The sequence below is a fragment of the Amblyraja radiata genome, chromosome 3, assembly GCF_010909765.2.
Source record: "Amblyraja radiata isolate CabotCenter1 chromosome 3, sAmbRad1.1.pri, whole genome shotgun sequence".
Classification (NCBI taxonomy): domain Eukaryota; kingdom Metazoa; phylum Chordata; class Chondrichthyes; order Rajiformes; family Rajidae; genus Amblyraja; species Amblyraja radiata.
The window spans coordinates 46190432-46218154 of NC_045958.1; the positions used below are offsets into that span (position 1 = coordinate 46190432).

The following is a 27723-nucleotide window of genomic DNA, read 5'->3' on the forward strand; positions in this document are numbered from 1 at the left end:
CTTTTCATTTTGCACTGTACAACTGTTGCTTGCAAGATGACAATAAAGGTTGATTGATTGATTGATTGATTGATATATGGATAAGAAAGGTTTAGAGGGATATGCCCAAAAGCAGGCAAATGCGACAAGCTTGATTGGCATGGGTGATTTGAGCTGAGGGGCCATTTTCTGTGCTGAATGACACTTATCAAGTATCATTTTTTGGTGCAGCAGATACTGTTTTGGCGGAATATCTCTAAATCTTGCAGCTCTTATGTAATAACTTTGAGATAACGCCCGGTTACGGTCCCAGCCCGTCCCCACGTACCTCGGTGTGAAGCTCGACAGAACATTGTCATTCAAACAACACCTGGTAGGTGCCAAGGCAAAGACAAGCGCCCGTGCCGCACTGATACGCCGCCTAGCCGGCACCACATGGGAAGCCACGATGAAGACACTGCGCATGTCCACAGTGGTCCTGGCATTCTCAGCCGCCGAGTACTGCTCCCCGGTCTGGTGCCGTAGCCCTCACGCCAAGAAGCTGGATGCTGCTCCACGCTGGCCTTCTCTCAAAAGGCACAGACCAGTGAATCCCACCTCCTCCATCAGATCGTCACAGAGACACCACGACGAGTGCGCCTCAAGTCACGGCACCCCTTTGCCACGCAAGCCCAAGAGCTGCTCTGCACAACACCGGCTGACACTTCCATGGCCGCCTGGGTCAAGACGAGATGGAGAGACCAGTGGAAGTCAGCAGAACCATCTAGGCTACACCATTACATCAATGACCCCATGGACATCCCTGGCCAGGACCTGCCCCAAAAGCAGTCTACAGCTTGAGGACAGGCGTTGGACGCTATGGAGTAGCGATGAAGAGGTGGGGCCTCGTGGACCGCACCTCCTGCGAGTGTGGGGACCCAATACAGAGAGTGGAGCACATCGTCACCAGTTGCCCCAAACACTGTCCACCAAATGGTGAACGAGGTCTGATTGACCTGGACGATGACAGGTTGGCCTGGCTCGCCTCAACGGAGCTGCAGGTCTAAAAGACACACGACAGAAGAAGAAGAAGAGTTAACAAACCAACTAATTTATACCATCTGCTCCACGATGGCAAGAGAACAGAAATGTAACAAATAATGTACTTTGCATAAAAGTTATTTATTGTATTGTCATATAAAATCACATTTCTTCCTATCAATGTTGACAACTCTGCTCCATTTTCAAATTTTAAAAAGTTTGTTTAGACATTCTGAATTATATGTTTATCCATAACAATCAGATTTTAAGGAAATATGTTTAAAATGTTTTGATCTATGAAATCAATACTCTTGTAAAACCTGATTAACATTTTAACAAAGCTACATTAATGATACACAGGGTGATAAATCGTTCATGCCCCTTCATTCAAAACAAGGTGCAAATATCATCACAACATGTTTATATGGGGTTGGAATATAAACCAGCTACAATCCTATTGACACATATTCAAGGTCTAAATATGCCAATTCTTATTCTTACATTCTTCACATTTGCAACTGTTTAAAATTATTTCTGAATCATGAGGAGAAATAGATTTCTGTTGCAATATTTATGCTTCATAAAATAGGGCATATATGACTCCCAAAGAATTTGTATAACAGCAAATGTTTAATATGCAGTAAAATGTACAGTAGGTCTGCACATTTTTCTTGAGATAATACGCTTATGGCTGTTGAACAGTATTTCATCGTAGCATCTGAATACCGTAGATAGAAAACACCATAAATAGTAATATTTTCTTCCCGTTGTACATGCTGCTTCTGATGTGTACCTTTACTCCCCAGTGTAGCGGGGTAGTCGTTTTTCTTTGAAAGCGGTAATTCCTTCAATTCGGTCCTTTGTTGGAATCACCTGCAATTTTTAAAAAATAGGTTGAGATTCTGACTTCAGACTCGCTGCAAAACTAGGTAAGTAAAGAACCATATTAAGAATGAAGAAGTTTCCGGAAACTTTAAAAACTGCTCTCGTCATAATTTCTGTATTGCTTATAGTCAAATATATGAACACACCCACACAAGATTTTGAACAAAACAGTGATCGAATTAGGTCATAGGTGATAGAAGTAGAATTAGGCCATTCGGCCCATCAAGTCTACTCCACCATTCAATCATGGCTGATCCATCTCTCCCTCCTAACCCCATTCTCCTGCCTTCTCCCCATAGAGGTTATGACCCCTGTACTGAACAAAAATCTATCTCTGCCTTAAAAATATCCACTGACTTGGCCTCCACAGCCTTCTGTGGCAAAAAATTCCCCCCTGATTAAATACATTTCTCCTCATGTCCTTCCTAAAAGAACGTCCTTTAATTCTGAGGCCTCTAATTCTAGACCTCTAGTCCTAGACTGATGGAAACATCCTGTCCCCATCCACTCTATCCAAGCATTTCACTATTCTGCATGTGTCAATGAGGTCCCTCCTCATTCTTCTAAACTCCAGCGAGTACAGGCCCGGTGCTGCCAAATGCTCATCATAGGTTAACCTACTCATTCCTGGTGGTTCAGGCAATATGTGTGGAGGGAATGGACAGACAGAGTTTTGGGTCAAGACTCTACTTCCTCCAGCATTGTCTTTTGCTCAAGGTTCCAGCATCTGGTGACGGCACAGTGGTGTTGCGGTAGACCTTCTGCCTTACAGCGCCAGAGTCCTGGGTTCGATCCTGACTATGGGTGCTTGTCTGTACGGAGTTTGTACGCTCTCCCTGTGACCTGCATGGGTTTTCTCCCTGATCTTTGCTTCCCTCCCACACTCCAAAGACATGTGAAAAAGGGTCTCGACACGAAACTTCACGCATTCCTTCTCTCCAGAGATGCTGCCTGTCCCGCTGAGTTACTGCAGCATTTTGTGTCTACCTCCAAAGACGTACAGGTTTGCAGGTTAATTGGCTTGGTATAAATGTAAAATTGTCCCAAGTGTGTGTGGGATAGTGTTAATATGCAGGGATCGCTGGTCGGTGTGGATTCGGTGGGCTGAAGGGCCTGTTTCCGTGCTGTATCTTAAAACTAAACTAAAAAATCTGCAATTTCTAGTCTCCATAAAGCTTTTTCTTTTCTTGCAGCCTAATAATGTTAAATGCAATAATTATCGTGAAAATTCTGGAATTTATCTCTGTAAAAATTCTATACATCTCGACTCCTACAGTGACTTGCAAAAGTATTCATACCCCTTGAACTTTTCCACATTTTGTCACGTTACAACCACAAACGTAAACGTATTTTATTGGGATTTTATGTGATAGACCAACACAAAGTGGCGCATAATTGTGAAGTGGAAGGAAAATGATACATGGTTTTCAAATTTTTTTACAAATAAAAAACTGAAAAGTGTGGCATGCAAAGGTATTCAGCCCCCTTTACTCTGATACCCCTAAATAAAATCCAGTGCAACCAATTGCCTTCAGAAGTCACCTAATTAGTAAATAGAGTCCACTTGTGTGTAACCTACTTGTGAGCATTGATCAGAGAAGCAGCCAAGAGGCCCATGGTAACTCTGGAGGAGCTGCAGAGATCCACAGCTCAGGTGGGAGAATCTGTCCACAGGACAACTAATAGTCGTGCACTCCACAAATCGGGCCTTTATGGAAGAGTGGCAAGAAGAAAGCCATTGTTGAAAAAAAGCCATAAGAAGTCCCGTTTGCAGTTTGCCACAAGCCATGTGGGGGACACAGCAAACATGTGGTGGAAGGTGCTCTGGTCAGATGAGACCAAAATTGAAGTTTTTGGCCTAAATGCAAAACGCTATGTGTGGCGGAAAACTAACACTGCACATCACCCTGAACACACCATCCCCACTGTGAAACATGGTGGTGGCAGCATCATGCTGTGGGGATGCTTTTCTTCAGCAGGGACAGGGAAGCTGGTCAGAGTTGATGGGAAAATGGATGGAGCCAAATACAGGGCAATCTTGGAAGAAAACCTGTTAGAGTCTGCAAAAGACTTGAGACTGGGGCGGAGGTTCACCTTCCAGCAGGACAACGACCCTAAACATACAGCCAGAGCTACAATGGAATGGTTTAGATCAAAGCATATTCATGTGTTAGAATGGCCCAGTCAAAGTCCAGACCTAAATCCAATTGAGAATCTCTGGCAAGACTTGAAAATTGCTGTTCACAGACGCTCTCCATCCAATCTGACTGAGCTTGAGCTATTTTGCAAAGAAGAATGTGCAAAAATTTCAGTCTCTAGATGTGCAAAGCTGGTAGAGACATACCCCAAAAGACTTGCAGCTGTAATTGCAGCAAAAGGTGGTTCTACGAAGTATTGACTCAGGGGGGCTGAATACTTTTGCACGCCACACTTTTCAGTTTTTTATTTGTAAAAAAATTTGAAAACCATGTATCATTTTCCTTCCACTTCATAATTATGCACCACTTTGTGTTTGTCTATCACATAAAATCCCAATAAAATACATTTACGTTTGTGGTTGTAACGTGACAAAATGTGGAAAAGTTCAAGGGGTATGAATACTTTTGCAAGCCACTGTAAATCAGTGTTTGGCTTTCAAACATCTTCCTTGGCGTTTCCATTCTTATTAACTAATGACTAAGAACAATTCCATTATGATGTGATCACTCCTGATGCAATTTCCTCTTGCTGCTGACTTTCTAGGAAAGAATTTATCAAAAACACTGTTGCTGAACTCAGCTTCAAAAGCAATCAGAACATCTTTAATCTATTTCCTCCCCACAAAAAATTGCCTGAATGTGTGCTGCAGCTCATTTTTATACAGACTCGCTAATTAGATATCCTGTATGTTTATAGAGCTTGCAATGACAAAGCAGACAGCAATGATGAAAACAACTACAGGACACAGCTTTGTCTATTCAATGGATAAATATTGCTAAACTTCAGGAGGGATAAGTAATAGATAAAACCCGATCAGCATGGAAATGTTGCGCCAAAGGGCTCAGTTTCCATGATCTATTATTCTATAATCCTATAATTTTTGAAATTACTTGTCAAAACAATAATGATCCAGCCAACTTCTTGGAAACTAATATACATTGCATAGAATAAATGGTCAGGAATTGTAAACTGTATTCACAATTATGAAGTGCACTATTGCACTTTATATGCTTATTTATGTGTATATATATATATATATATATATTCAATGGTATATGGACACACTGATCTGTTCTGTATTTATTTATGCCTACAATATTCTGTTGTGCTGAAGCAAAGCAAGAATTTAATTGTTCTATCAGGGACACATGACAATAAACTCTCTTGAATCTTGAATATTCTGGTTGCTTTTCCCTACTCCATAAAGTTTTGTTGCAATAGGTGAGCTTGACGTAAAAAGTAGCAGCGTTTAGAAACATAGAAACATAGAAAATAGGTGCAGGAGGAGGCCATTCGGCCCATCGAGCCAGCACCGCCATTCATTGTGATCATGGCTGATCGTCCCCTATCAATAACCCGTGCCTGCCTTCTCCCCATATCCCTTGACTCCACTAGCCCCTAGAGCTCTATCTAACTCTCTCTTAAATCCATCCAGTGACTTGGCCTCCACTGCACTCTGTGGCAGGGAATTCCATAAATTCACAACTCTCTGGGTGAAAAAGTTTTTTCTCACCTCAGTCTTAAATGACCTCCCCTTTATTCTAAGACTTGTGGCCCCTGGTTCTGAACTCGCCCAACATTGGGAACATTTTTCCTGCAACTAGCGTGGCAAGTCCTTTTATAATTTTATATGTTTCTATAAGATACCCCCTCATCCTTCTAAACTCTAGTGAATACAAGCCTAGTCTTTTCATTCTTTCCTCATATGACAGTCCACTATCCCAGGGATCAATCTCGTGAACCTACGCTGCACTGCCTCAATCACAAGGATGTCCTTCTTCAAATTAGGAGACCAAAACTGTACACAATACTCCAGATGTGGTCTCACCAGAGCCCTATACAACTGCAGAAGAACCTCTTTACTCCTATACTGAAATCCTCTTGTTATGAAGGCCAACATTCCATTAGCTTTCTTCACTGCCTGCTGTACCTGTAAGTCAACTTTCAGTGACCGGTGTACAAGGACGCCCAGGTCTCGCTGCACCTCCCCCTTACCTAACCTAACCCCATTGAGATAATAATCTGCCCCCTTGTTTTTGCCACCAAAGTGGATAACCTCACATTTATCTGTATTATACTGCACCTGCCACACATCTGCCCACTCACTCAACCTGTCCAGGTCACCCTGCACCCTCCTAACATCCTCTTCACAGTTCACACTGCCACCCAGCTTTGTGTCATCCGCAAACTTTCCCTTTCATAAATCCATGTTGACTTAGACTAATCCTTTTACTGCTATCCAAATGCCCCATTATTACCTCTTTAATAATTGACTCCAGCATCTTTCCCACCACCAAAGTCAGGTTAACTGGTCTGTAATTCCCCGTTTTCTCTCTCGCTCCTTTCTTGAAAAGTGGGATAATATTAGCTATCCTCCAATTCACAGGAACTGATCCTGAATCTATTGAACATTGGAAAATGATCACCAATGCGTCCACTATTTCTAGAGCCACCTCCCTGAGGACCCTGGGATGCAGACCATCAGGTCCAGGGGATTTATCATCCTTCAGTCCCATTAGCATACCCAATACAATTTCTTTGCTAATGAAAATTTCTTTCAGTTCCTCTACCCCTTAGATCCTCTGTCCGCCAGTACATCTGGGAGATTGTTTGTGTCTTCCTTAGTGAAGACAGATCCGAAGTGCCTGTTCAACTCCTCTGCCATTTTCTTGTTACCCATAATAATTTCACCCATGTCTGCCTTCAAGGGACCCACATTTGACTTTTCTACTCTTTTTCCCCTTAACATATCTAAAGATGCTTTTACTGTCCTTCTTTATATTCCTGGCCAGCTTCCCTTCGTACTTCATCTTTTCAGCCCATATTGCCCGTTTTGTTTCCTTCTGTTGTCCTATGAAAGTTTCCCAATCCTCTGGCTTCCGGCTACTCTTTGCTGTGTTATACATCTTTTCTTTTAGTTTTATTCTATCCCTAACCTCTCTTGTTAGCCACGGTTGCCTCCTACTCCCCTTAGAATCTTTCTTCCTTTTTGGAATAAAATGATCCTGCGTCTTCCGGATTATGCCCAGAAATTCCTGCCATTGCTGTTCCACCGTCATTCCTGCCAGGATCCCTTTCCAGTCTATCTTGGCCAGCTCCCCTCTCATGCCTTCATAGTCCCCTTTGTTCAACTGCATCACTGACACTGAGATTTAATGTTCTCCTTCTCAAATTGCAGATTAAAACTAATCATATTATGTTCACTACCTCCAAGCGGTTCCTTTAACTCGAGTTCTCTTATCATATCAGGTTCATTGGACAACACCAAATTCAGAATTGCCTTTTCTCTGGTCGGCTCCATTATAAGCTGCTCTCAGAATCCATCTCGGAGGCATTCTACAAACTCTCTTTCTTGGGGTCCCAGTCTACCTGCATATTGAAATCCCCCGTCACCACAGTGGCATTACCTTTGTTACATGCCAGTTTTAACTCCTGCTGCAACTTACACCCTACATCCGGGCTACTATTTGGGTGTCTGTAGATAACACCAATTAGTGTCTTCTTGCCTTTACAATTCCTCAACTCAATCCACAGTGACTCTACCTCGTCAGTCCCTTTGTCTTCCCTCGCAAGGGACTGAATTGCATCCCTCACCAGCAGAACTACCCCCCCTCCTCTGCCCACCTGCCTGTCCTTTCTATAGGATGTATAACCCTGAATATTAAGTTCCCAGGCCCGATCCTCCTGCAGCCACGTCTCAGTAATCCCCACAATGTCATATCTACCAACCTCTAACTGAGCCTCCAGCTCATCTACTTTACTTCTTATACTTCGCACATTCATATACAACACTTTTAATTCCTTACACATCTCACCTTTCACATCAATCCCTATTACACTTGGCCATACTCTCCTATCCCTTTGTGAGCTTCCTTTCCCGTTAATTTTGGGGTCATTAACCATCCCTTTACTCTCTTTCCCTTTAACTCCATCATCGACTATCCCATTTGACACCCCACCACCCTTATTCAGTTTAAAACCACCCGTGTAGCAGTGGCAAACCTGCCTGCCTGAATGCTGGTCCCTTTTGTACTGTTCCCCCTTACTCCAAAACAGATCCCAGTGATCTAAGAATCTAAATCCCTGCCCCCTGCACCAGTTCCTCAGCCACACATTCAGGTCCCGTATCTCCCTGTTACTGCTTTCGCCAGCACGAGGAACTGGAAGCAAACCGGAGATAACAACCCTGGAGGTCCTGTTTTTCAGCATTTTTCCGAGCTCTCTAAAGTCACGCAGAATATTCATCCCCTTCTTTCTGACATCGTTTGTGCCGACATGCACTACCACTTCACCCTTGAGGATTTTCTGCACTCTGTCCGCGACATCCTGGATCCTGGCACCAGGAAGGCAGCACACCATCCTCGAATCCCGTCTGTTCCTGCAGAAACCCCTGTCCGTACCTCTCACAATGGAGTCTCCAACTACAATGGCATTGCCTAACGTTGGCCTTTTTGGTTTTGGCTCAACAGCCCTTTTTGCTTCGCAAGCCAGTCCGCTGCTCAGTGTGATAACGTCTTCTGTCCAGACAGCTTCTAAGTGGGTGAACCTGTTCACAAGAGGTACAACAACTGGGGACCTTTGCATTCCATGTTTCCCTCCCTTTCTCACCGTCACCCACCTTCTCACTTCCAGTACCTTAGGTGTAACAATCTTACTGCAGGACTTGTCGAGGAACGACTCAGTTTCTCGGACGAACCTGAGGTCATCCACTTGCTTCTCCAGTTCCCCAACACGGTCCTTCAGGAGCTGTACCTGGATGCACTTCTCACATTTGTAGCAGCCAGAGGCACCAGCAGTGTCCTTGACCTCCCACATACTGCAAGCATCACACTGAATCAGCTTGCCTGACATCTCCTTCTTTCGTCTCTCCCTCTCCAGCGTTTTGCGTAGCCTCCTCTCCTCAGCCTCCTCGCCGAAGACTCACAAGCCAAAGACTCGCACTTTTCTCACAGGGCACGAGCCAAAGACTCGCACTTTTCTCACAGGGCACTTCCCTCACTGCCGCTCCTTAAGAGCCATCCTGCTTATATTGACTGATAAATTGCCTAATTAACCAATTTACAAACCAAATTCCTCAGTTTTAAACTGTTTTCCCCTCTCTGACTCACTTCTAGTTCTCCACGCACTCGGGCTAGAGCAAATCAGTGCTTTCTCCTGCTTCTCTTTGTAGCTGTTGCTTCAAAATCCACGGGAGCTCTGAGTAAAGTCTGCCTGTGCTTTGGAGAAGGAGAAGTTAATTGCACATGCAGGATATGTTGGCAGGACAACAAATAACTCTTCAAAACCTCACCGCATTGACGAGAAAGTTTACACTTTGGCAGTCAGTGTACCCACTGTACTCTAATCTCGAGTGTGACTTGAAATGTTGACATGGTCAGAAATTGAGAGTAAATGTCGGAGAGTTTAGCTGTGACACTGTTTATTTTCTTTTTTAACTTCCTGATGTACTTGTATGGTATGAATTGCCAGGATAGCAAGCATAACAATGTGTGTCATATATCTCAGTAAACCTGACAATAAGATACAAATACTTAGGGGATAATGCCATTTAAGAATACGCAGCTAAAACAGAGTAAACTGACAACATTAAGCATATACCTGAGCGTAACAAGCTTCTTCTATTTCTAACCCTGTTTTCAAATCAACCTGAAAAAGAAATAAGTATTAATAAGTGGAAGAAAAATTAAAGAAAGAGGGATGAAGGGAGAATGATAGTAGAGAAAAGAATGACTTGGAAAAATAAACTGAAGCTTCTCTTTGAAGTAATCCTCCCAACGGCTCCCATTGCAAAAATCTGAAATACAACCCAAGTTCTCACCTGTACTTGCAGTTTTATTATTTGACATGACAGTTAAAATTTGTCGTAATTACTCATTTTATTCTATATTCTATTAGTTCATCTTCTGATGCCATTGACCTTATTGAAATGCTCTGCAAGGATGCAAGGAAAAGTGAGATTGTGATAGACTTCAGGAAGCAAAGCGGTACACATACCCCAGTTTGCATTGACGCTGCGGAAGTAGAGATGGTTGAAAACGTAAAATTCCTTGCAGTCAAAATCACCAACAACATCTCCCGGACCACCCATATTGAAGCAACGATCAAGGAAGCACACCAACGCCTCTACTTCCTTAGAAGGCTTAGGACGTTTGGCATGTTCCTACAACTCTCACCCACTTCTATAGATGCACCATAGAAAGCATTTTAACAGGATGCATCAGAGCTTCATCCAAGAGCGCAAGAAATTGCAGCGAATTGTGGACGCAGCCCAGACCATCACACAAACCAACCTCCCTTTATTGGACTTGATTTATACCTCACACTGCCTCGGCAAGGCCAGCAGCATAATCAAGGATGAGTCGCAACCTGGCCACTCCCTCTTCTCCCCTCGCCAATCAGGCAAAAGGTATAGAAGGGTGAAAACGCACACCTTCAGATTCAGAGAGTTTCTTCCCAGCTGTTATTAGGCAACTGAATCACCCTACCACAACCAGAGAGCAATGCTGAACTACTATCTACCTCTTTGGTGACCCTCGGACAATCCTTCATTGGGCTTTGCTGGCTTTACCTTGCACTAAACGTTATTCACTGTAATCATTGTAATCATGTATTGTCTTTCCGCTGACTGGATAGCATGTAACAAAAGCTTTTCACTGTACCTCAGTACATGTGACAATAAACTAAACTAAATATCTTCCTCTTATGAATATATACGCAAGCCTTGCTTGCATTATTAATGAATGCTTATTCTATCCTATTTGGGCATGAATAATCTTTGCAAAGCGTAGGCTTGGCAGCAACATCGCCAAACGCTTGCTCTCTGATCACTGGGCCAGCTGGAGACTGCCGTAGGTGGCCATATTAATTCACCTTCCAATTCCTATACTATCTTTCCTTGACTCCCTTCATTGCCAGGATAAGGCCATGCGTAAACGGGAAGAACACCTTCACATTCCACCTAGGTAGCCTACAATCAAAATGACATGAATATTGTATTCTCCAATTTCAGTTAAAACGACTCCTCCACACCCGTGAATGCACTTTTCTTTTCTTTCCTCTCCTCTATCCAATCATCACCCACCCCTATTCCAGATCCCTAATTTAACTTCTCTCAACACCCCCCATCCCTCCCTCTGGTTCTACATTTCACCTCCCGTCTTACTTTCTTATCAGATTGTGTCATTTGCACCCTTTTCTTACCTTCTTTACCTCCACCATGGTAATTTACTAATTATCCCCTCGTTACCTAGACCCATATATAATTCCACACCTCGCCTCCTTCAGTTTGAAGGAGGCGAGGGAAGATTGCTGTTAGAAGAAGGGTCTTGACCCAAAACATAACTTGTTCAATGCCCTCCACATATGCCGCCTGACTCTGAGTTCCTTCAGCATTTGTACTCAACATTCCAGCATCTGCAGGCTCTCTTTCTGAGAGTCACAGAGTTATACAGTGTGGAAACAGGCTTTTCGGCCCAACTTGCCTACATTGGCCAACATGTCACAGCTACACTGGTCCCACCTGCCTGCGCTTGGTCCATATCCCTCCAAACATGTCCCTCCAAACATGTCCTATCCATGTACCTGTCTAACTGTTTCTTAAACGTCCCAGCCTCAACTACCTCATCTGGCAACTTGTTCCATACACCCACCACCCTTTGTGGGAAAAAGTTACCCCTCAGATTCCTATTAAATCTTTTCCCTTTCACCTCCCGTCTTACTTTCATTTCAGAACCTATGTCTTCTGGTCCTCAATTCCCTTACTCTGGACAAGAGACTCTGCATCTACCCTATTCCTTTAATGATTTTGTACACCTCTATAAGATCACCCCTCATCCTCCTGCGCTCCAAGGAACAGAGACCCAGCCTACTCAATCTTTCCCCATAGCTCACACCCTCTAGTCCTGGCAACATCCTCGTAATTCTTCTCTGAACTCTTTCAAGCTTGACAATATATTTCCTATAACATGGTGCCAAGAACAGAACACAATATTCTAAATGTGGTCTCTCCAACATCGTATACAACTGCAACATGACCTCCCAACTTCTATACTCAATATTCTGACCGATGAAGGCCAATGTGCCAAAAGCCTTTTTAACCACTGTACAGTATTTACCTGCGACTCGACCTTCAAGGAACCATGCATCTGCACTCCTAGATCTCTTTGCTCTGCATTCCATTCAGTTCATTCCATTCAGCCCACCATTCAGTTCATCTTCTTGTTCATCTGTTTAGTCTATTTGCATTGACCAAACCCAGCAATAAAATGATCAACTTTACCCCTCAACAGCCACCACGAGGCACCCCATCCTGCATACCTATGAAAAGTTTTTTACAATAATATAAATGTAAGGTGCTTGAGATAATAGATTAATTAACAACCCCAGTTGTTGCCTGCCTCCTTTTAGTTTCATTGGTTGCACAACATGATGGAAAGAATTGTGATACCACTTAACACAAAACAAACCTAATTTGTCAGGGTAGACAAAAGTGCTGGAGAAACTCAGCGGGTGCAGCAGCATCTATGGAGCAAAGGAAATAGGTAACGTTTCGGGCTGAAACCCTTCTTCAGACTGATGAAGGGTTGGGGGGGGCAGGGAGAAGAAAGGAGAAAGGAAGAGGAGGAGCCCGAGGGCTAAGGGAGAGCTGAGAAGGGGAGGTGACAGCAAGGGCTACCGGAAATTGGAGGTCAATGTTTATCCCGCTAGGGTGCAAACTGCCCAAGCAGAATATGAGGTGCTGCTCCTCCAATTTCCGTTGGTGCTCACTCTGGCCATAGAGGAGGCCCAGGACAGAAAGGTCGGATTTGGAATGGGAGGATGAGTTGAAGTACTGAGCCACCGGGAGATCAGGTTGGTTAATGCGGACCGAGCGGAGGTGTTCAGATGAAACGGACCGAGCGGAGATGTTCGGTGTTCCACTATAAACCCACTGACTCCCATGGCTATCTAGACTACACTTCTTCCCACCCTGCTACCTGTAAGGACTCCATCCCCAATCCCAATTCCTCTGTCTACACCGCATCTGCTCCCAGGATGAGGTGTTCCACACCAGGGCATCGGAAATGTCCCCTCCTATCGATGAGGCTCTCACCAGGGTCTCTTCAATACCCCGTAACACTGCTCTCTCCCCATCCCCCCACTCGTAACAATGGCAGGGTCCCTCTAGTCCTCACCTTTCACCCCACTAGCCGTCACATACATCAAATAGTCCTCCGTCATTTTTGCCACCTCCAACGTGACCCCACCACTCGCCACATCTTCCCATCTCCCCCCGTCTGCTTTCCGCGAAGACCGCTCCCTCCGCAACTTCTTGGTCAATTCTTCCCTTCCCACCCGCACCACCCCCTCCACGGGTACTTTCCTTTGCAACCGCAAGAGATGCTACACTTGTCGCTTTACCTCCCCCCTCAACTCCATTCAAGGACCCAAGCAGTCGTTCCAGGTGCTACAGAGGTTCACCTGCATCTCATCCAACCTCATCTATTGCACCCGCTGCTCTAGATGTTAGCTGATCTACATCGGTGAGTCCAAGCGTAGGGTTGGCAATCGTTTCACCGAACACCTCCGCTCGGTCCGCGTTAACCAACCTGATCTCCCAGTGGCTCAGCAATTAAACTCCCCATCCCATTCCAAATCTGACCTTTCTGTCCTGGGCCTCCCTCATGGCCAGAGTGAGCACCACCGGAAATTGGAGGAGCAGCACCTCATATGGGCAGTTTGCATCCTAGCGGCATAAACATTGACTTCTCCAATTTTCGGTAGCCCTTGCTCTCTCCTCCCCTTCTCAGCTCTCCCTCAGCCCTCGGGCTCCTCCTCTTTCTTTCTCCTTTCTTCTCCCACCCCCCTCTCACCCTACATCAGTCTGAAGAAGGGTTTCGGCCCGAAACTATGCCTATTTCTTTCGTTCCATAGATGCTGCTGCACCCGCTTAGTTTCTCCAGAACTTTTGTTTACCTTTGATTTTCCAGCATCTGCAGTTCCTTCTTAAACTAATTTGTCAGGGAATCCTTTACAGAACAACTAAGAAACTAACATTTTTACAAGGTTCATTTGTGGGATGGCGGGACTGTCATATGATGAGAGAATGGAGCAGCTGCGCTTGTACACCCTGGAGTTTAGGATGAGAGGGGATCTCATTGAAACATATAAGATTGTTAATGGCTTGGACACGCTAGAGGCAGGAAACATGTTCCCGATGTTGGGGGAGACCAGAACCAGGGGCCACAGTTTAAGTATAAGGAGTAAGCCATTTAGAACGGAGACAAGGAAACACTTATTCTCACAGAGAGTGGTGAGTCTGTGGAATTCTCCACCTCAGAGGGCAATGGAGACAGGTTCTCTGGATGCTTTCAAGAGAGAGCTAGGTATGGCTCTTAAAAATAGCGGAGTCAGGGGATATGGGGAGAAGGCAGGAACGGGGTACTGATAGGGGATGATCAGCTATGATCACATTGAATGGCAGTGCTGGCTCGAAGGGCCGAATGGCCTACTCCTGCACCTATTGTCTATTGTCTATTTTGCAATATGACACAGAGGTGACTTTCTACTCCATAGCCAACCACTCTACATTTCTTCTTGATTCTTACCATTCTACAAAATATGGTAGAAGGCTGATTTGTTCTGCTGCAGGGAGATATTAGAGGAGAACTTGTTTCAAAGAACATGCAAAGGAATTCATTACTACAGTTCCCCTGGTACCAATAGTTTCCAGATAGAGTTGCAGCTGCATAGGTAGTCCCCTTATTGAACCCGCTCAATTGAAGCATGCAATACTATTTGAACTGGCAACTACAGATTGGATTGGATTGGATTGGATTCAATTTATTGTCATTATCTCAATTAAGAGACAACGGAATGCCATTTACCTTACAGTCATACAAATACATTTAAAAAAATGCACAAAACACAGAAGTCCACGACACAACATCCCCACAGCAGCACCAAAGTTCCCCACTGTGAGGGAAGGAACCAAAGTCCAGTCAGCCTCCTCGCTGATCTTCCCAGATGTTCACCCATGGTCAGGGCCTCCCGAAGTCCACTCCTCAGCGGCCCGGACCTCTAAATCGGCCACCTCCCACCGGAGTCCGCGGCTCCCGAAGTCCACAGGCCGAGCTGGGCGGAGATTCACGCTGGCGACTCCCGACAAAGGGTCGCAGGACTCCGCGATGTTGGTCAGCGCCGCCCACGTTGGGATCTCCGCGAACCACAACTCCGTGATGTCGATGCAGCAGGCCCAGCACTCCGGAGCTCCAAACGGCGATCCCAGATGAGGCATCGCCCGCTCCGCGATTTATCCAGCGCTGCGCGGCCGCTGCTGGAGCTCTGGTCGGTCCCGGCAGGAAAGGCCGCGCCAATCCAGTAGGTAGGTCGCGGGGGGGGGGGGGGGCGAGGACGCAACTCGAATAATAGTCACATCCTCTCCAGGAAGCGACTGAAGGGCGGTTTCCCCCTTAGCGTACCCTCTTCCCCCCACATTAAAAAAAAAACATACTTCAAACTAACAAAATATAAAAAAGATACCGGACTGAACGCGAAGGCAGCCAGTAACAGCACCACCGGATGTCCATATACAAATAGACAACATACAGATACAACTGTTACAGTAGATCACAAAATGTCAAAAAATGTGATTACCAGTACAAGTGTTCTTATTTTTTTTAAATACCAAATTCATCACGACTTTTGTGACATTTAAAAATAAACAATGTACAAAACCAAATATTTCCCAGGTATTGCTTTTTTTTTTAAATGCTTAAAATAGTTAGGCTACTGGATGAGTTAGCTGAACACCATGTGTGGTCCTCTATTTACTGACCTAAATAAGAATTAAATGTTGTTAGTGTGGCCTTATTTTCTTTGAAAAAAATAATTTTCAGGAAAGTGGGTACAGCCAAAGCTGCTAAATGTAGTTGCAGGTCATTGCAGGCCAATGGTATTTACTTTTACGTAGCAATCCACTGGCAATTTATTGGAAGTCTACATTTTATTTGAAGTTCACTGTTGACAAGGCTGGAAAAAACAGAAGCCCTATTATATTTAAATAGTAATAGCCCTATTATAGTTAAATAGTACTATGACGGGGCCAAGGAAAGAGCGTTCACGTCGCGGCCCTGTTTCAACCAATCTTCCCACCACCACGCACAAGAAGCACAAGAAGCGCAAGACAGACACCATTGTGCAGATGCCGAGAAGTGTGTTCAGCTCTGGCTGAACAACTTCTAATCTTGTGTGTGGACTCGATAAGAAGAAGAAGTACTATGACAACTCTGGTACTTTTGCATATTTGCAAAATTGTGTCTACATATCTCTTGCCTCTATCAATAACCTGGGATCGATCCAATCCTCAGGGATTTATCCATCTTCATGCACTTCAAGAACCCCAACAGCACCACCATCTTGATCTCAAACTGCCCGAGCATATTAGTATTCTCTACGCTGATCTTACTGTCGTCAATGTTCTTCTCCTAGGTGAATACAGATGCAAAGTACTCATTTAGTACCTCACCTATATCCTCTGACACTAGGCAGAGGAATAAGCAACCCTACCTTCTTCCTGGTTACACTTTTTTTTTAAAATGTACGTATAAAAAGCCTTGGGATTTTCTGTTAAAACAACTCGCCAATTACATTTCCAGGCCCCTTTTGCCCCTTCGAATTGTCTACTTGAGTTCTTTCCTGTGTGTTTTACATTCCTCATAGCCCCTGTCTAATTTCATCTTTCTAAACCTTCCTATATGCTCCCTTTTTCTTCTTGACCAAATTTACAACATCTTTGGTCATCGAAGAATCCCTTATCTTCCTTTCTTCTTACTGGAACATGCCAGTTCTGAACTTTGATCAGTTGGCCTTTAAACAACTCCCACACATCAGATGTGAACTTACCAATAACACTGCTTGAATCTACCCTCCCTAACTCATGCCTAAACATGCTGTGATCTTCTTTACCCCAAAGACAGTTTTACAACCTCCTCTCTAACTTGTGTACCCGTGGATGACAAAACCCTGATTGGACTGATCCAGGATGGGGATCTCTGTACTCTTTTCAGTTTGACATCTTTCCTATAACATGGTGCCCAGAACTGAACACAATATTCTAAATGCGGTCTCACCAACGTCTTATACAACTGCAACATGACATCCCAACTTCTATACTCAATACTCTGACTGATGAGGACCAAAGTGCCAAAATACTTTTTGACCACCTGATATACCTGCGACACGACCTTCAAGGAACGATGCAACCATCAACCATTCCTCTGCCCACCTGGCTAATTGATCCAGATCCTGCTGCAATCTTTCACAACCATCTTCACTATCTGCAAAACCACTCACTTCTGGATCATCAGTAAACTTGCTAATCTTGCCGTGTTCTGTGACGTTTCAGAGTGCGGGGGTAACTCAGCGGGTCGGGTGAGTATAAAAGTTGGGAGGTCATGTTGCAGTTGCATAAGAAGTTGGTGAGGCCACATTCAGAGTATTGTGTTCAGTTCTGGGCACCATGTTATAGGAAAGATGTCATCAAACTGGAAAGGGTACAGTGAAAATTTATGAGGATGTTGCCAGGACTAGAGGGCCAGAGTTATAGGGCGAGGTTGAGTAGGCTGGGACTCTATTTCATGGAGCACAGGAGGATGAGGGATGATCTAATAGATGTGTATAAAATCATGATTTGAATAGATATGGTTGAGTCTTTTGCCCAGAGTAAGTGAATCGAGGAGCAGAGGACATAAGTTTAAGGTGAAGGGCAAAAGATTTAATAGGATTCTGAGGGGTATGTTTTTCACACAAAGGGTGGTAGGTGTATGGAACAAGCTGCCAGAGGAGATAGTTGTGGTAGGGACAGTTACACAGGTACATGGATAGGACAGGTTCGGAGGGATATGGATCAAACGTGGGCAGGTGGGACTAGTGCAGATGGGACATGCTGGGCCGAAGGGCCTGTTTCCACACTGTATCACCCTATTACTTTATTTTTCCCTCTCAAACCCATTCTTCTGCCTTCTCCCCATTACCTCTGACACCCCTATCAATCAAGAATCTATCAATCTCCTCCTGAAAAATGTCCTGTGACTTGACCTCCACAGCTGTCTGTGGCAATTAATTCCACAGTTCACCACCCTCTGACTTAAGAAATTCCTGCTCATCTCCTTCCTAAAGGAATATCTTTTAATTCTGAGGCTGTGGCCACTGGTCCTAGACTCTCCCACTAGTGGAAACATCCTCTCCAAATCCACTCCATCCAGGTTTTTACCAGGCTGGGACAGACGGCAACAGCTTCACACCATGTCCCAAAGCTTGTGTCCTGTCCTGCATCACCCAAGGCAGCGGAGACGTTATAGGAGAGGGCAAGCACCGTAACAAAGTAGCTCACGATGGTTTGGGTAACATTCAGGAATGTCTATGCATGGCACATCATGAATATTACTAAAGAACGGTCTTGACCCGAGCTATAATCCATACCTTTTCTCCAGAGATGCTGCCTGACCCACTGAGTTACTCCAGCACTCTGTGACATGTCACCTATCCATGTTCTCCACAGATGCTGCCTGACTCACTGAGTTACTCCAGCACTCTGTGATATGTCACGTATCCATGTTCTCAACAGATGCTGCCTGACTCGCTGAGTTACTCCAGCATTCAGTGAAATGTCGCCTATTCATATTCTCCGCAGATGCTGCCTGACCCACTGAGTTACTCCAGCACTTTGTGACTATTTTCGCTTCACCCATCTGCCCAAGCCCACTCTCCCCCCTCCTTTCCTATGTTCCTTTCCACCCATAAACCTCTCTCTGCCTTTACATTTCACTCCTCTTTCAAATCTGCTCTACTTATCTACATGCATTTTTCTTCTTCACTTTTTAGTCATAGAATGATGCAGTGTGAAAACAGGCCCTTCAGCCCAACTTGCCCACACCGACCGACATGTCCCATCTACACTAGTCCCACTCATACACGTTTGGCCCATATCCATCTAAATCTGTCCTATCCGTGTACGTGTCCAAATGTCTCTTAAACATTAGGATAGTCCCAGTCTTAACTACCTCCTCTGGCAGCTCGTTACATACACCCAGCACCCTTTGTGTGAAAAATCTACCTCAGATTCCTGTTAATTTCTGAAATATTGGTCATAAATTTGGTGCAAAAATGCTCCAAAACAAGGCTCAGAATGGATCAGAGAGCATCTAAAACCCCTGAGCTTCCAGGGCCCTTAAGCAGGCCCTGGACCCTGGCATCAAGGGACTTCACGCTTCTCGCTCGTGATGTGTGCAGCGCACACATTATGTTTTTTGTAATCCTGTCATGCCACCCCCCTTTTTGAAAAGCTTCGTATGGGCCTGTGTCTACACATTTGTTTCTCTACCTTCAGCTGGCTTTTGGGCCTATAGTATAATCCCATCAGTGAAAACACCAATCGTATTTTTGAGCTCAATCCATAATTGCCTCAGTGGACGAATTCATAATATCCTCTCTGAGTGCTGCCGTGACATTCTCCCTGATTAGTAGAGCAACTCTTCCACCTCTTGCCTACCTTTCTATCATGTTTGAAACATTGAGCTGCCAGTCTGGTCCCTCTCATAACCAAATTGCCACAATGTCATTTTTGCTAACACTGATCGAGGCTCTAAGTTCATTGGCTTTACGCATGGTGTTGAAATATGTTGAAATAAACACACCATCTGTTTCACGATATTCCTTAACCTCTACATGCCTGTCTTCCCTTTGAGTCTTACTGGTCATAATATCTACCTTGCCACCAGTACTTCCAATTTGCTAACCTTGTACTCTGGTTTTCATCCCCTGCCACACTAGTCTAAACCCTCCTGAGTTGCACTAATAAACTTCCATGCAAGTGTATTGGTCCCCCTCCAGTTAAGGTGCAACCTGTCCTTCTTGTACAGTCTTTTCTGCTGCATTAGAGATCGCAATAGTACAAAAATCTGAATGCATCACCCCCCCCCCCCCCCCCCCATCAAGTCCTCAGCCACACATTTAACTGTCCTATCTTCCTATTCCAACCCTCATTAGCACAAGGCACTGCAAATAATCTGAAAATTATCTGTATCTGTGGAATTCTTTGCCACAAAGGGGTGTGGAGGCCAAGTCAATGGATATTTTTAAGGAAGAGATATGTTCTTAATTAGTATGGGTGTCAGGGTTATGGGGAGAAAGCAGGAGAATGGGGTTAGGAGGGAGAAATAGATCAGCCATGATTGAATGGCGGAGTAGATTTGATGGGCCGAATGGCCTAATTCTGTTCCTATCACATGACCTAATATTATTACCGTTGAGGTCTTGCATTTTAACCTTTTATCTAACTCCCTGCATTCACTCTCATCACTTTTCCTACCCATCATTTGTGCCAATGTGCATGATGACCTGGCTGCTCCCCCTCCCCCTTGAGAATGTCCTTGGAGACATCCTGGATCACCAGTACTTCAGGGAACGGGGATTCCCCTCCGCCACCATAGATGAGGCTCGCACCAGGGTCTCATCCATACCCCGCAACACTGCTCTCTCTCCCCATCCCCGCACTCGCAACAAGGGCAGAGTCCCCCTAGTCCTCACCTTTCACCCCACCAGCCGGCAAATACAACAAATAATCCTCCGCCATTTCCGCCACCTCCAACTTGACCCCACCACTCGCCACATCTTCCCATCTCCCCCTATGTCTACCTTCCGCAAAGACCGCTCCCTCCGCAACTCCCTTGTCAATTCTTCCCTTCCCTCCCGTACCACCCCCTCCCCGGGCACTTTCCGTTGCAACCGCAAGAAATGCAACACCTGTCCCTTCACCTCCCCCCTCGACTCCATTAAAGGATCCAAGCAGTCGTTCCAGGTGCGACAAAGGTTCACCTGTATCTCCTCCAACCTCATCTACTGCATCCGCTGCTCTAGATGTCAGCTGATTTACATCGGGGAGACTAAGCGGAGGTTGGGCGATCGTTTCGCCGAACACCTCCGCTCAGTCCTCAATAACCTACCTGAACTCCCGGTGGCTCAGCACTTCAACTCCCCCTCCCATTCACAATCCGACCTCTCTGTCCTGGGTCTCCTCCATTGCCAGAGTGAGCAACACCGGAAATTGGAGGAACAGCACCTCATATTCCGCCTGGGTTGCTTGCGTCCAGATGGCATGAACGCTGAATTCTCCCAGTTTTGCTAGCCCTTGCTGTCTCCTCCCCTTCCTTAACCCTTGAGCTGTCTCCTCCCATCCCCCCGCCCTCGGGCTCCTCCTCCTCCCTTTTTCCTTCCTTCTCCCCCCCATCAGTCTGAAGAAGGGTTTCGGCCCGAAACGTCGCCTATTTCCTTCGCTCCATAGATGCTGCTGCACCCGCGGAGTTTCTCCAGCATTTTTGTGTACCTTCGATCTTCCAGCATTTGCAGTTCCTTCTAGAACACACCATCCTAGAGTCTTGGTTGCAACCACATAATCTCCATTCTGCTCTCCTAACTAACTAATTAACACGTCTCGTGTGCAGGAAACTTAGTGAAAGTGGACCTGTCACCGAGGAAGGCTTCAACAGCCTCTTGCCAGGAAGGTCTGGTTTACAGAATCAGTAAAGAGTCTGCAGCTACAATAATTCTGTATCACTCGAAATGGGGAATTTGCACAAACTGTGCAAGACTATTTCTGGCTCACAAATGGGGAAGAATGCAAACAGTGAAGCTACATCATAAGGCTTGAAATCAAAGTTTAAATATTTGAGTGTATTTTAGTGCCGGATTTTCAACATTGTAAAATGAATAAAAAACTGTCTTTAACTGTATGAATAGATCTTTAATAATGGTTGAATATTTCTCCATGTCGTTAACATTCTGTTTTTGGTAGTTCTGGCTCAGACATGAAATCTCACTGGCAGAAGCAATGGCAGAATAGATCAGTAAATGTGTGTTTAAGGAGAAGGTAAATAAAAGCAAGGTGAAGAAAGCAATAGAAACATAAACTGAACTAGTTAGCTGAAGGAGGTATCAACGATGTGCACCAGTGGGCTGACTGCCTGCTTGTGCTGCACATTCCATGAGATTTTATTCAGTTGGTGATATTTATTTTTCTTTTTATAAAAGGAAAGCTTGGTTAGCTTTTTATAAAAGGAAAGCTGGGACACTGTGACCAGTTTATCATCTGAATCCAACATTAGAATCTTTAAGTATTTGCAGCATTCTTTGGAGAAAGGAATGTTTCTCCACCTTTAGTACCAAACGGTAGCAAAACACAAACCAATGAAGTGTAAAACTTTCACTATGTCATCCCAACATAAACATTCAAGAATTGCTACAGTATGTGCAAGAATGTCAGATTCAAGAGAATGCAGTGTTTGACACATTAATGGAATAGGGAAGATTAGAGAAATAAAAAAGTGCTTTTGAAAGATTATCAAAAAAACCTTAAAACTTGGATCTATTTGAAAAAAATACGCGTGCATGTTATATTAAAGTGGCTCTGCTATGGTATATTGTATGGCTTGCTCAAACTTAGAATGCCCAAAGTACATTTTTGCCTGACCTACAAAAGTAGTCTTGCCTGCCTGAAGGACAGATAACAAATGATGAGGATGATACTAGGACTTAAAAATGAGAATTTAAATCCTAGAAACCTCTTCCTTAACTAAAAGAGAATTTTCGGACTAATACATTTTAGAATCCCTTTACCGAAACTATTCTAGAAACCCTTGGGAATAAAACAACAGAATGACCGGATTAAATGAATATGACAATGGCACTTTGTGAATCAGATGTAGGCTTTGTAACTCCAGTCTATTTCCATCAGAATTAATTTGTAAATAAACTTCTCACATCATTTGTGCAACCCATAAATGAAATAACAAGTAGCAATACTGACATGTAAACCAATTCCTGATGCATCCCCTAAAACTATAGTTGAGAGTTTATCATTGTTAAATTTAGTTCTGAATAGGATGGGCAGTGCTTGTACAGGACTGAGAATAGCCTATTTAAAATAACAGTTCCTATGGAATCCGTAGTTGATCCATAGTTGATAAGACAAATAATAGTCAAGCATAGACAAACAGAATTTACCTCCATGCCTTGGTTGATGGCTAGTTTTGCTAATCTCACTGCAATAGGTCCCTTAAAAATACAAGAAATTATTAACACAGATTTATTTAACTCAAGAATCTTAGAACACACATGATAAACAAACATATTAATTAATCAAATATGTACAAAGCATTGTCCTTATCAATTCAAAGAGTGCAAATCATATAATTGGGAGCAGCTGTTTCTCGTTGGATTATTTGTCTTGAAACACATTTGATCAGTAAGGGGCAAGCATACCCATTAAACCTGGCTCGGACAAAACTGATTATTAATAACCAATTATCTGTTATTTGCACTTTATTACAGTTTATTTATTCATTTGTGTATATATTTATATTACGGTATATGGACACACTGATCTGTTTTGTAGTAAATGCCTACTAAATTCTGTGTGCTGAAGCAAGCAAGAATTTCATTGTTCTATCAGGGACACATGACAATAAACTCACTTGAACTTGAATTACTGCACTTTAATTTTAAAATGAATTTTCTAACAGGCCAAAAACTCTTCTCCCATACACCATATGAATTATGTTGTACTCTACAATACCAGGAAGTAACCGGAGGGATATTTGACCTTGCATGTTTTCCAGAAAGTAAGTCTTTGTTCTTAGCAGCACCATTAAAACTTCATGGAATCCCCAATAGGCAAAAAAATAACAGACTGCTAGTGGAACTCAGCTGGGCAGGCAGCATCTTTGGAGGGAAACAGACAGACAACATTTCGAGGCATGACTGAAGATGCTGGATGATCCACTGAATTCCTCCAGTAGTCTGTTTTTGTTCAAGATTACAGCATTTGCAGTCTCTTGAGTTTCCAAAAGTTCTCTAGTTGCCCTGCACATCCCAATTGAATAGTTAATTGACTGGTGTAAAGCAAGTAGGCAAGAATTTTAGCGTAGTTGATGGTCGGTGCAGACCCGTTGAGCTAAAGGCACTGATCCTGTGCTGCATCTTTCAATGATTAAAAGAGGCACTTACCTGGTTGTGCTGGCAGGTTCCAACTATCTCCCACAGCTGAGAATACCTCACAACAATAATAACTATAAAGCAAGCTTCTTATTTTCACTCCAGGAGCCTTCTTTAAATAATGGTAATTATTAAAAGTATTGCGGAGTCAACAAACAAGTGGACAAGTGTAAGCAACGCATCTATGAAATGGAAATCTGAGTGTATTAGTTAAAGGTGATAAATCAGTTTAAAACTATGAATGTCCAGAATGTTCAAAGATTTAATACTGGGACACCTGTTGTATGATTAGCTTATAGTTTGGAATTAGAGGTATAATTTCAATATTTTGCTAAGTATAAAATCTCATATCTCCATGGAAAATTAGTGTATTAATGGGGGTGACCTAGAAACAGCATTGTAAGCTAATTTTAAAGAAAGAACTGCAGATGCTGGATGCAGATTTGGTCATATTAAAAGTAAACACAGCTCAGGGTTCATTTTCGAGAGACAGATATGAATGAATGAATGAATGAATGAATGTTTATTTATTGGCCAAGCATTCACATACAAGGAATTTGCCCACAAGTGACAACATGACATACAGTGACAGTTAGGAATGACACATAAAACATTAAACATTAATAATAAAACATTATCGATTAAACATGGGAATTAAATAAAATACCAGAGCAAAAGGAGGCTACAGATTTTTGATTATTGAGTAGAGCTACTACTCCATGAAAAATATGAAAATATGAAAAATTAACAAGTACAAACTTATCACTTGCCAGGCTCTGCACTGTCCCCGCCTCTTTTCCAGCTTTCCCCCCCACTACAATCAGTTTGAAGAAGCAGCCTGACCCAAAACATTGCCTATCGATGTCCTCCTGAGTTGTTGCCTGACCCGCTGAGTTACTTTGTATTCTAATTAGCAAGTTACATTCATCATGCACAGACCATAATGGACTTACTTGAAGGACTGAAAGGTTTGTCTCCATATTACTGAAAGAATACAAAGTTACTGAAGAAGGGGCAAATAAGATTTACCGAATCAAATCCAAAACTGTAATAACCTTCATCAACAAAGAATGGACAGTGGAGTTTATTTTTTACATTTAGACACACCAATAGTTCCTATTGAAGGAGATCCAGAACCCGTCAAAAATAGAACTCACTTATAAGTGATTAATTTGAAATTTGTTTGCCTAGAAAGTGGTTGAAATGTAACATACATCATTGCAAGAAGTATTTCAGGTCATTTGCACAGATGCGTATAAAGTAAGATAGATTACTGTGAGGGAGAAAGAAATGGAAAATATATTGATGAGGTGAAATAAAAGAGGATGAGAGGAGGATTATGGAAGCGCAAACACCAAGATGAGCAAATCAGGCTGAATGCCTTTCTTCAGTGCAATAAACTGTGTGTAACACCATGCAAGTGCCTCAAAACCACACAGGGACATTGGATGACCCATTAAAGACTGCTAAAAAGAAAGTCAAGAGCACATTTACCTCAAGTTCATTGTCCACATTTGTAAGTAACCCTGCAGTGGCTATTGTGGAGGTGTTACTAAGGTTAATGTTAATACTGAGCCCCACGTTTATTAGCAAGCTCAGAATCTTGAGCACAAAAAAATAGGTTGTCAGTTCTGCAGAGTATTGAAGAACTGCTGCACTGTCAGAGGCGTTTTCAATTGATCTATGAACTTCACAGAAGTACTTTGCGGTGAGCTGGTAATTTGCGGTTAAGTCCATGTCCTAGCCATCCTGTTGCTAGTAACGTAGTTTTGTTTGGTGTTATAAATTCTTTAAAATATAATAGTAAGTTTTAGGAAAATGTACTGAACAATCTTAACAAGAAAAATATTAAAAGGATTTATGTACCTGAGGTAAAAATTCTTTTGCAAGGGATAATGCTCGGTGATAGGCTGCATCTCCAGCTTCATTCTGTTCCACAACGTGACTGACCAGACCAATTGTTTTCGCTTCAGTGCCATCAACCACTCGTCCAGAAAAGATAAGTTCCTTTGCCATGGATACTCCTACAGTGCGAGGGAGGCGTTGTGTGCCACCTGTTTAAAACAATAAGGTACAAAACTGCTTCAGCAATCTCCTGCCATGATGCAATGATGTAAAAAAAATACTGCTAGTCCTATCTCTCAGACTAAAATAATACAATCCATGTTATAACAAGCAAAAAAAGTATGTTTGAATACGACAACATATGAAACTATTTTTATCACAGTAAATCTTGCGTCAATCATGCTACATACTTAATTGTCATGAAATATTCCACCATCTTTTTAATAGAAGAAAATACTATATTTAAAACAGTTTGCTTTCCTTGGTCAGGTGGCACCATGTACATTTACAGTTTTACTATGGATCCAAAATTCAATGTGACATTTAAATGAGCTCTATCCTCAGCCAGTTGGCTGCCTGTTGGCCATCAATTGGTTAATAATGTTCTGTTAAGCCACCCAAAATTATGATAAATTTCCAGCTACTGTGCTGGATATTAAGTTAAATTAAGTAAGAAGGAAATTAAGGGCGGAATGATAGCGCAGCGGTAGAGTTGCTGCCTTACAGCGCCAGAGACCTGAGTTCGATCCTGACCATGGGTGCTGTCTGTATAGAGTTTGTATGTTTTCCCAGTTACCTCTGGGTTTTCTCCGGTGCTCCGGTTTCCTCCCACACTCCAAAGATGTACAGGTTTGTAGGTTAGCTTCGGTAAAAATTGTAGATTGTCCCTAGTGCTTAGGATAGTGTTAGTGGATGGGGATTGCAGATCGGCGCGGACTCAGTGTGCCAAAGGGCCTGTTTCCGTGCTGTATCTCTAAACTAAACTAAGAAATCTGGAATTAGAAAATTAGTATCAGTAATCTACCGTTGGAGTCTGCATTATATATTATGGTTACAACAGTAGAAACATTTTCCACATGGTATGGGTACAAATTTTAATCCTGCGTCGTTTAGAACCATAAAGATGTTGTAAAAGAGCAATTTGGGAAATAAATTTGCCATCATTACCTAATGTGACCCACATGCTAACATCGACATTAATTATCTGTTACCTGCTTTATCGAAGGATCTAGCAAGCCACAGAGATTAACAGCAATTAGTAGGTATGTTTCTTAAGATCCCTTTATACAAAGTTTTATGTTGCGAGTAGCTAATTTGGGGCCCCATTAAATCCCGCAGTCTTTTTCTGGGCATATGGGGTACAAATCTACCGCAATGGGAACGTTCCAAACCAGCGCGTTCCAGAGTTCCACAGGATCCCACTCGAAAGCTGATTAATTTACCATGGCCATTAATTTACAGCAATTGAACACTAAATTCCTTCCATTTGGCCTATAAATTAATGTAAATGAGATTTAAAATTGTGAATTCTTTGTGAATGTTATTTGGACACTTTGGCTATTTAAAAATGTTAATCTTTTCTTAAGAAATGGATAGATGTTTAGATCTAGTAATTGAAGTTTGGAATTAGCCACAATTGGGTAACTAACTAATTATTTGCTTAAATTTCAGGTCATCCAAGTAAGATTGTTTCATATTTGTTTCAGAATGCTTGAATCTATAATAACTGAAAATGTCTTTCAGTTCAAGTTCAAGTTCAAGTTCAAG

At 43.2% G+C, this 27723-nt stretch overlaps 1 protein-coding gene across 2 annotated transcripts in view; it reads right to left on the minus strand.

Annotated features, from left to right (window-relative positions):
* Nucleotides 1-1121: 1121 nt before the first annotated feature.
* Nucleotides 1122-27723, minus strand: part of auh (AU RNA binding methylglutaconyl-CoA hydratase) — a 223712-nt gene continuing 197110 nt past the window's right edge. For both annotated transcript variants that reach the window (XM_033017749.1, XM_033017748.1), the window contains 4 exons: nt 25978-26165; nt 23122-23172; nt 9682-9729; nt 1122-1872 (listed from right to left, as the gene is read on the minus strand). In XM_033017749.1, coding sequence (XP_032873640.1) covers nt 1795-1872; nt 9682-9729; nt 23122-23172; nt 25978-26165 — 365 coding nt within the window. In that variant the 3' untranslated portion in view covers nt 1122-1794. The remainder of the gene's footprint in view (nt 1873-9681; nt 9730-23121; nt 23173-25977; nt 26166-27723) is intronic.